The sequence below is a fragment of the Sycon ciliatum genome, chromosome 8 (genome assembly GCF_964019385.1).
Source record: "Sycon ciliatum chromosome 8, ocSycCili1.1, whole genome shotgun sequence".
In the NCBI taxonomy this organism is placed as follows: Eukaryota; Metazoa; Porifera; class Calcarea; order Leucosolenida; family Sycettidae; genus Sycon; species Sycon ciliatum.
In genome coordinates this window covers 17,714,664-17,725,564 of record NC_088650.1, presented here as the reverse complement: position 1 = coordinate 17,725,564, position 10,901 = coordinate 17,714,664, and the positions used below count along the sequence as shown (strand labels likewise).

At 46.3% G+C, this 10,901-nt stretch overlaps 2 protein-coding genes across 2 annotated transcripts; both read right to left on the bottom strand.

Annotated features, from left to right (window-relative positions):
- Positions 1-2,956: 2,956 nt before the first annotated feature.
- Positions 2,957-3,992, bottom strand: LOC135823946 (myotrophin-like). Its single transcript, XM_065336824.1, has one exon. It carries the CDS (start codon positions 3,844-3,846, stop codon positions 3,496-3,498), a length of 351 nt encoding a protein of 116 aa, XP_065192896.1. The 5' UTR covers positions 3,847-3,992; the 3' UTR covers positions 2,957-3,495.
- Positions 3,993-4,653: 661 nt separating this feature from the next.
- On the bottom strand, positions 4,654-10,899 carry LOC135823950 (DNA polymerase epsilon subunit 3-like). Its single transcript, XM_065336828.1, has 4 exons — positions 10,654-10,899; positions 8,258-8,343; positions 7,535-7,653; positions 4,654-5,788 (listed from the first exon to the last, which is right to left on the bottom strand). Exons 1-4 carry the CDS (start codon positions 10,717-10,719, stop codon positions 5,577-5,579), a joined length of 483 nt encoding a protein of 160 aa, XP_065192900.1. The 5' UTR covers positions 10,720-10,899; the 3' UTR covers positions 4,654-5,576.
- Positions 10,900-10,901: the final 2 nt, after the last annotated feature.

Sequence of the window (10,901 nt, the reverse complement as noted above, 5' to 3'; positions counted from 1 at the left end):
ACCTGCTATACTATACGTGTATTGTGTAAAAGAAACATTGTAGTCACGCCGGGGCAGCTGTTTGTTTTGCTGCATTGCAAATGTGCTAGCTTGATATTCCTCGCCCTTGGTGCTTTTATCGGTGATAATAAGTGTTCTTGTCTTCTTGCAAGCTGTCCGTATCCATGTACTTATACTTATAGTCCAGGTAGAGGTCGGCTACCAGCATAAACAGGCGGTTATTGTAACAACCCGCGACGGTTATAATGCAAAACACAAAAGCAAAAGTATCTTGTCCACTCAACTTAGACCAGCGGCATGTGTAATTGGCTAGATTAATAACTATCACCTATTGGGATCAAATTCTCACTTCAAAGCCACTCAATGGCACGCATTTTGGATCGTTTTTAAAAACCACACACTGCAATAGTAGCCAATACCTACATCGTAAGGACATCATCACATGAAACTAGTGCTAAACTGAAATAATTGTGTAAATGCGGTGTGCTACAGTACCAATATCGTGGTCATAGCATAAATGCTGATTATTGTTATTTTGTCCAACATGCACTTTCAGTCTTTGTACAAATCTTGGTATGGATGGTGCATGTTTGTTTGTGCATGTCACTATGACCATTAAAGTCAGAAAGTTATCACTTGCATACTGTACATGCACTCAGTGACACAGACAGTGTTATGCTCTGGATGGCGGTCATAAGTCAGTCAAGTGTCAAGTCAAGTCGGCAGAAAAGCACGAGCACAAGATGCTCAACACTTTTTTTCGCTACTTTTCTGCAACCTTAGCCCCAATGCCATGGGGGTTAAAAGGGCAAGTCACAGATGACATGTCGGAAAAATGGATACTCGCTTACTGTAATGTCGTGTATAAAAGCAGGTGCTTACGGCAGTATAAGCCGATATCAGTGCTAGGCTTCTATTCAAATGATGTATCTCTACGTATGTCACACTAAACCAGGCTTATGTGCTGACAGCGTATCTTAAAAATCAGGCTTGTATTCAAAACAGACTTCTAAACAAGACAGGCTTTATACAAGACACTACAGTATTTGAATTATTTCTCGTGTGCCTTCAGACTCATTTCAGATGTACAGCCAAGGTTGCTACGCCTATTCCGTACCCAGACTGAGTCAGTTATATCGCGTCTAAAGTGACCAAATCACACTCTCTCAAACAACATTATTACACATCTCTACATGTAATTGCTTGCAACTTTTTCTGGCGTTGAAATGGCGGCTCGTGCATTAGAGCCATAATTGATCATCTCTGCCAGGGAGTCACACCCAGACCTGGACATACCTAACTTCCATCGGTAAGTGGTAAAGAATGCAACTCTCTGATTTCTACCAATAATCGGGCATACCATTTCAGCAAAGGGAAGCCTGAATGGAGAGCGTAATATTTGAATACGGGCCCTAGCTGGACTGTGGGACCAACTCATACTTGGCAGTCAGTACGAGTAGTACAGTGCTGTTCAATGACATCTGATTGCTAGAAACAAGTTTGTGCTCTGCATCAGTTCACATCCCAGTGTTTGCAGGTCTAGAAGAAAGCTGCACAGGCTCCTGGCACGGTACTGGTCATCCAGGTATCTGAGCAGATATGCAGGGACAGTGCTGGTCAAGCAACCTGTCTGGGCAGTTGAACCATGCCGATAACCACAACAAATGTACGTACCACATAACAACACATCAAAAACAAAAAAAAACAAAAAACGCTTTACATCCTTCGACTTCTTAGTACAGTCGTCCCTCTCTAATCCGGCACTTGTTTATCCAGCCAGCACCCTTGCAAACCAGCACACTTTCTGGCAAAACGGGTTTTTCAGTTCATTTTCTACGCTTTAATCCGGCACTTGAATTCACGCAACATCGTAACAAAAAACGGTGCCGGAAGACCAGCCTCCAGCAGCGATTTTCTGCAACAAATCACTCAAACTGTACATAATTTGATTTTCTAATCCAGCAGTTTTACATCGCAAACCGTCAGGGAGCATTGTAACATGCACAACACATGTAACATACACTTGGGAATATCCTATGCCAGCGCACAGGATATTCCCAAGTGTTTGTTAATTAAAGACATGCATTCACCAAAGTACTTGGATTGACACAGAAAATCCCTACGTTTTGACGTACAACACCAACAGGTACGTTAACAGGTGGGCCGGGTTGGAGGGCAGAATATGATAATCCAGCACCCTTGTTTATCCAGCAGAAAACGCCGTTGCAAAAGGTGCCGGATTAGAGAGGGACGACTGTACTCCCTGATGAGAACCATAACAAGTCACACAAGCCACAACAAGATCTGTAGCCCAGAGGCAGCTAACCCAACAAAGACACCTATGACTTAGAATGCAGTCCTTGTCTCGCCAGCGAAAGAACACTGCAAGCAAATACTAACGGTAACATGAGAGTCCGACGGCATCTCGTTGCACCTCTAACGGACCCTATGTTGCCAAACATGAACAGAAACTCAACAGGGCGTCCCTGGCACACAGCGCATATGGCAAGTACTATTCGGGAGCACACATATACACGGTACATGTAGCATACACAAGATACTCTGACCCAGACACATTGACAACGAAAGGTGCTCACAAACACAGAAAAATATCCCCAGCTGAGACAAACTGTACATAATTGTGTGCGGTACACCTTGTGAGTTGTGAGGCCTCACGCTGAAGCTCACTGCACAACGGCACATACTTGCATATGGAGGATCTAGTGAACAAACACATGCATATAACGACTGGGCCAGGATGCCCCTCCAAATGTACAGTAAAGATACTACTCAACTATCAACACACTCAAAGGGTGCCCCGATATTGCAAAATCTAGCGAACAAACACATGCACACGGCGACTGGGCCAGGATGCCCACCCAAGTCTATGCAAGTCACTCGACACAAGGCCGATCCCCGAATGTACGCGGAAACGCCAACAACACGCCAGGGTGGGTATACGTCACAGAGATAGTGTCAGAAAGAGACAGCAAATTGTCGCCATAGTCCAGCAGAATGGTGTGCATATCTGAGTCGGGGGTGGCCACGATGTGCAAAAAATGGAAATAATTCCCAACAATAAAATGAAATGTTCATACTCTTTTCATTCTCCTCGGAGTCTAAGGCTCTATACAATAACATAGCACAGACAAAATCACCACCATGGTATAGCTGTACATGACTGTACACTATTTGCTGGGATCTTTCATGACAGCATCTTGGAGAACCTAAAAATGAAATCCCTGTGAGGGTAAAAATTCGTACGGAAACTTAAATTAGGGTAAGCATAAACTTGGCGGAGACAGCTCAAATGGCAGGATAAGTAAGTGCTGAAAAGACGAAGGCAACTAGCATCGCCAAAATGAACGATACTCTCAGTTCTCTTCAGTTAGATTTGCACAAGTCCCGCGAAAACACATAAAATGCTAATCACGCTAACCTCAGCTTACTGTACAACGATGGATGGTGTCAAGAACAGCTGGCTTTTGGAGGTGACTATTGAAGAGCCTGGCGAATTTCATCATCCTCGGCACATTCTGCGTAAGATCGACCATCAGGGGACTTCAGGGATTTGTTGGCTCCCTTCTTCACTAAAAGCTGCACACACTCCAAATGACCCTCATAGATCGCAGCAAGCAGTGGGGTGATACCGTAGGAATCAGCAAGATCCACATTAGCTCCAATCGAGAGCAAATACTCGATCACTTCAGCTTGGCCGAAGTCGGCAGCGTAGTGAAGCGCCATACGGCCATTCTTCAACACAGCATTTACATCAGCTGACGCTGACAGAGACTTGACCTGTTCCAGGTCGCCGTTCTTCACAGCCCACAGCAAGTCGTCGCTCATCCTGACTGGATCCACGGAGAGGTCACGAAGTAAAACTGTGGTGGTAAGCAACCTGTGGTCCACTTTGACGACCGGCTTCTTTCTCTTTGAACGACTCTGGCGGGACGGTGTTCAATCTTGCTTGTGCCGACGCCGACCTTGCGAGTGGTGCCGACACCTTTTTGTACAATTATTTTTGCAAGTCGAACGAAAATTCCGCGTCGTATGGCGCGCCGCGCCATTTTTTGTGACACGCAACAATGTAACAAAAAACGGTGCCGGAAGACCAGTCGTTTTGCGATTTCCGGAGGGAGGCATTCGGATACATCATGTACACGGGCATACCGGTAATTTTCACAAGGGTTCCTTTTTGGAATTACAGTGTTTGTAGTTTGGACTAGATTGTGGCTACATAGCTGTGACATTAGTGATAGCATAATGCCAGTTGCTGTTATTGAGAGTTGAGTGAGTTGTAGTCCATGCAAACCTGTGTAAGTTGCAGTGCATAACGTAACGTCGTTGCTGAATCTGCAGCTGCCGTTCAGGATTGTTGCGTTTACTTGTAGTATGACAGGACTACATGCCCAGCAAACAATCAAGTGAAGCAGCATCCAGCACACATACTGCCATGCACTATTGTACAATTTATATCATGTCCCAAAAGTCACGACCCCCCCCCCCCCCCCCCCCCCCCCCCGGCCCCAACACCCACACACGGCACGCGGCTGCATGTTCACACGTGCATTTGCTCAAACCGATGCTTGGCACATGCACATGCCATGCTGCTTGGCATTCCAGAGCCACCATGTACCAGCTGCTGGACAGACGTGACTGGTGGCCTAGCTTGTAATTCTAAAAAGAAGGCCGGCTGCTTCCAAAATTAGTATAATTATGCGATCACAACAACCATGACAACGTGTTCGATCAAATAAACTTTAAAAGTGCCCAATTACCACCCGGTTAGTTTTTAGACAATTGCATCAAGCCTATGTAGCGGACGTTCTCCCTGGTGGCCAAAGAATGAAAAGTCCAGATATATTCGCTCGCACCTATTAGCAATGATGTTATGGCGGCCAAAAAAATACCATGTCCCATGACCAGAGGCATGGGCAGAAGAAGCGACAAGACATACAACACTGCGCATCAATCGCAGCAAAGAAGCTGGGCTGCACAAGATTTAAAAAAAAATCAATCCGAGAGCATCTAGGCCGTTACCTAAAGTGTTGAAAGTTTACAGGCCGTTAGTACAAATTGTACATTGCTAAGTACACTACATACAGACACGGATACATACCCATTAAAAGATCATCACCAGCAGCAACAGGTAGATACTGCGCAAGGCTAACTCAAGCTCATACGGAGAAGTATCGATGCAGCATAGGCAACAAGTCACCATCCCCAAAAGCATCGAAAACGCACAGTTCTCAGAGTCATAGGGTTAAGACCGCACATTACGTCACAGTTTTCCAAAACCGTACAGTAAGGCGAAAGAATAAAAATAGCTCTGGAAAACCATTCTCAAGGAGTGTGGACCAAGGCTGTGGAGCTGTTAGGGTGACAACTAGAATGCAGAGGAAGATGGCATAGCTGAGGTAGATCAGCATGGCCCGTAGTACCTCCTGCACCACAAAGCGGAGTTCAGTAGCAATGAAAGTCAAGGGGAGACAACGCCAGTGCAGGGTAGCTCACCAGCCATGATCCTGCCGGACACACGGCCACACTTACATATCATGAAGAGCGAACGGGTATGCTTACACCTCGTCTGGGTTGCCGTCTTCATCTGCTCTGCCGTCAGCACCCATGCCATTCTCACCGGCGGGAGAGACAGTACCTGCGCCTTGTCCGTTGGTCGCCGCAGAGTCAGCCTCACCGGACGTAGAACCAGTACCAACAGCCGCTGCTTGAGCAGCCTTGCGCCGCTCTGCTGCCGTCTCCTTCTTTTCCTGCTGGTCCTTGCGAAATGCTACGAGGAGGAAGAAACCAGACAAGAAGGCAACGGCATTGAACGAACACCACCACCCATCATGTATGAGAATAATGTTATTAGGACGGGCAAAACACTGCATGGAAAGAGACCAACGTTTCGTGCACGGACACAACTAGGCGTGACATGAATGAGAGCAGTGCAAAACTACACCCCCTCTTAAAGTAATATTCAGTTGCTCTTCATCTGAGTCATTGGTGTTGTTGTAGCTACACAGTAAAACCTGTGACTAAAGACCACCCCTAGGGGCCAGAGAAAGCGGTCTTTAGTGGCAGGTGGTCCTTAGTTAGAGGTTTGCACCGCACAACCATAATATTATATGAATGTGAGACCGTCCGCGCCTGGCGCAGTAGTCTGTAGTACCAGGTTGGTTGCTAGTCACGGTGCTCTTTAGTTACAGGTTTTTACTGTACTAGCAATCCAGGTCACTACACAGCTGCAACAGCCGAATAGGGTCGGTTGGTCGGGTTCCTTTTCTCTCTAACTGCGGCTTGCCACGCATGTATGCACGCCAAGCTTCATACGACATGCAGTGAAACCTGGTTAAGAAGAACACTGAGAAGGCCAACTTTCGCTTCAGCAGAACTAGTAGTATTCAGAACTCCATTGGATAAATCACGGTGTGTTGACTGTGGAAAAAGTGTTCCGCCACACCGGAGCTCGTGCTGTCAGCCGACTTGACTGACTCACGACTGCCACCCATGTGGGGAGCAAACACTTTCCCTATGTAATCATCTCCAAAGTCGCTACCGATATCATGTACATGTATTGGCAGTGAAAAAACTGTGGATAAGAAGAACTCCCGTTATTGCGACAACAAATATCATCGATCCCTTGGTGTTCGTCCTGAAGAGATTTGACTGTAGCTCTCTATTTATTCTGCACATGACCCAGCACAAGTGGAGACCCGTTAGGACCAGATCGTGGCAACACATCCACGGAAAGGAGTACATGTACATGAACCCATCGAGTAGCAACACCAGTTTGATGCTAAGTCCCATACTTGTACAGTCAGACCTCGCATAACCGCACACATCCGTTTTCCACAAAAAGATCCGGATAGGCGAGGGAACCGGATAATCGAACACACATACTGTATGTCTGCATGGCATATGCTGTAAATCGGTAACCAACGGTTTTCTTCCGGATGGCGAGGGATCCGGGTAAAAGAGGACCGGAAAAGCGAGGTTTGACTGTGCCTACATTGTAATGCGCTTCCTATTGCAACCTTTGCATTTTCTCTTGTGACTTTCGTTCGCATTCATATTACACCGCACTCTCCTAGCAAGGCATTGCTTTGTTTACTTCTAGGACAGTCTTATGTCAGCTATTGCCTGCAGTTACTGCAGCTCCTTGTCCACTTATTTTTGTCATCTCTTCTTGTCAATGTAGTCTTTCAATTGTACTCTCCATTGTAGGAGTGTGGAGAAGGCACAGGGCTGGGCACAATAGTAATACAGAGATTTGGTTCAAACGCTCAGAACTCCGGAAAATCTTGATCAATACAGCCGATCGAAGTGAGCAGGCCACAATAAAACGGAAACTTACTGGTTGAATCTGAAGATAGGTGACTGGCCTGAAACGTCAATAATTTTTTCAACACCACAATGAAGAACCTTAATGCAGCACATGCGCAGACTGTGAATAGTATCTGCATCTGTTCTTCATAGTTTTCAATTTTTAAAGCCACATAAAATATATAATATACAACGCAGAAGTACATACCTGCCAAGCTGTCTTTCAGGTCAGGAACAAAGTGTTCAAATTCCATATCACCCATGGCCGCCAGGACATCGGCACCCAACAACGTCTTTCTCTTGACTTTCGTCGCATGTGAATTAGCACTGCAATGCCAGCGAAGCAACAAGACATATCAGAAAGAGACCAGCTGGAGAAATATGAAAGCCTTGAAACGAGCAATTCTACACAACGGCAAGCATGTCAAGTCACTCCATGATCAGATAAGAAGCGGTCAGATGGCCTAGCCGTGCTCCAACTGGGAACATGATCACGTGCAAATCTTGATCTACTAGTAGTAGAGCCAGATCTTGCCCGCCATCATTGCCACCAGAGAAAATAAGTGGGTATACATGATCACCCAGTGCACTTGCAGATTAGCGTGCTTCTCTTGTGACGGGCGCAGTGCGAGGGTGATCGGAAACTTTTCCGCAGTGGCTCGTCCGAAAGGCGTTGTGAACTGTGAAGGGTGCCCTTCGCCACACAGCATACAGTGGGACACTTCGACCAGATACAGCAGCCAACATAAAGAGCTGCCCAGGGAAATTCGACTTCGTGAATAAAGTAGCGTCATGTTCGAGTGCACAGCACACAGTTTGTGGCGCTAGGGTGTTAGGGATGCGGCACCTACTTATCCACGAGGTCGAAATTCACTGGTACTTTAGATCGGCAGCGTTGAAAAGAAGAAGTCGAATCTAGAAAGTTACTCACCATGCCGTGCAGTACAACACAAAGACACTCGCAGCCTTGCTGATCGCCTGCCGAGCCTCCTTCGAGACAGCAACTCCGTCTGGAATCTGCCAAGCGCAACACAAACACATGCAACCCGGAGACAAGCCAGTGCAAACAAGGATAAAATTCGACCACCCAAAGCACCACCGCGCGCAAGGCACCCTCCTTGCCTATTCACTCTTCAGGCACACACATGTAGTGAAACTTCAGTATACCATAGTACTGTCAGTCGCCGAAGAACTGGGGTGGTCAGCCTCCTAGCTTAGACCGTTCTTATTTTCATGTATTACAGTCTATGCACAGTTGAGTCACTGTGTATAGACCTTATTCGATAGACGTCACAATCACGTGAACCGGGGTCCCGGGAACCAGGGAGTGGCAAGAGATCTGCGCTCAGTGCACAGTGGACTCTGTGTGCGAACATAGGAGTAGATAAATACCGGTATTTTACTACTCTTTTGTACGAACTGGGCCTTTCTTGCCACTCGTTTCTCGTACGCGTGCCCTAGCTTATGACAAATCCCTGGAGGCGAGTCCAAAAATCACGTTATCGAATAAGGTCTATACATTGGTATGCTGTGTTTGGTGAAATTCTAGCCTGGTCGTTATTCGGCGCTCTGTTCTTTGGCGCCCGACAGTACATGTAATAGCGTACCTCCAGGGTACATACAAATCTCTACTGTATAGCCCAGGTAGCATACATCCAAGATCAAATCACTGGAAAAGGTTACGCAGGGCCCGCAAGAAAGCATTTATGGTGCGCGCGACACTCAGCAGTCAGACTGAACTTTCCGCATGCATTATAGGAACGCCACCGCAATCAAGGCCATAGTACCCGAAACAATGTGCGTTTCAACACCGCATTTACAGTCGACTCCTGATTATAACGAACACCATTGTGCAGGAAAATCAGTTCTTTATAGCCGAAGTTCGTTATAACAGAAATGCACTCGCACTATACAAGCAGCAAATCATGACTGACATGTGCCCCAAGACAGTACGACTGCACTTGGTTTACATGCAGCCCTCCAAGATGTGGTCCGTTATAAGCGAAAACTGTTCGCTATATGCGCGTTCGTTATAAGTGGAGTCGACTGTAGAAGTTCTCCGTGATCTATGCAACTGGCAATCACGGCCATGACCTGATGACCCCAAACACAGCATGTGGCCCACAAAAGCGACGTATTATGCAAGAGTTAGTGTGCATGAATCGGCCTTGATGGGGGACTGGAATGCTCAGCCGGGGAGCATTAAACGTTCCAGTCATTTGTGTCGTCTTCCTAGATGCTAAGACACCCTGGCAGCCATGAGCAGCCGTCTCACCGCATCATGTACAGAGTAAGTGATTAGGAGATTAGCTGTCCCGGCCCGCTTATTCCTGCCTCTCATTGGCTGTGGCCTGGTGACAAGCACGAGCCATGTCCGAACGCGCACTAGAGAGCACGATGCCGACAAATGGCCAAGCTATAAGTACTCCAAACAACAACATAGCAGTATACAGCATGTACGTTCAAGCCGCAAGAAATATGAACATCCCCTAGGATCGATCGGTGCGCTCTTCGGGGTCCGGGTGCGAGACCACTGTAATGTTTCCTCACCGAAAAAGGACGATAGTTGGCATCAAGGACTTTTGTCTTGCCTGGTGTAAAGCTCTTATATCCCAGACACTGCACATGCACCAATAATCTGCCCGTCCCAATCTCAAGAACCTAGGCATACCGTATTTCCTCGATTAATGGACCATGCTCAAATAGTAGACCCTCCTAGAGGCCTCACGGAAAAATTGTAGACCATGCCCGAATAAGAGACCCGGTCTCTTATTTGAGTTCATTGCTTTGCGCACTAAGAAAGCACGTGGTGGATCAAAAAAGGACGCGATTTTAGGTTGCGCAACTACAATTTTTGTAGTGGCTAGTGCTTTCTTTCATTATTTGAGCACGGTCCACTATATTTTCATCGGCACATCGCTGGAAATGGTGGATTTTTAACACGTCATAATATAGAACTTCTATATTTATGACGTGTTAAATCCACCATTTCTAGCTATGTGCCGATGAAAATATAGTGGACCGTGCTCAAATAATGGACCATGCCCAAATAAGAGACCGGGGTCCAACCCTCTTCAAAAAACAAAAGACCGGGTCTATTAATCGAGGAAATACGGTACTTTCCCCCATACATTTGCCAATTTGCAATAAAATTATACGCAGAAAGAGAGAACGAGACTAATAATTATTGTAGAAGTACATGTAAGCGAATTCCAGTAACGTCGTACATAAAAGTGAATGAAATGTATCACCAGTGACTTGATTAAGGAAGCCCATTTTCAAGAAACTTGAAATATAGAGAATGTGTTGGTCAAAACGTAGACTCACAGCTTCCTTCATGATACGAGTGACGACTGACGCTGGTAAATTCAAATCTTCTGGTTTCTCCGCCATTTTGTGAGGGAGGAGCAAATAGAAATGAAACTACAGGGCTGTCAATAAAACTCTAAAGCAGAAGCTCCAAAGCAAGCCAAGCTCACGAAACTTCTAAGAAAAACTACAGTGTGAAATGAAAGCTTTGGCTTCGTTGTCCGATATCCTTGCTCTAGCGTGTGTATCTCGGTCTGTGCCTGCAT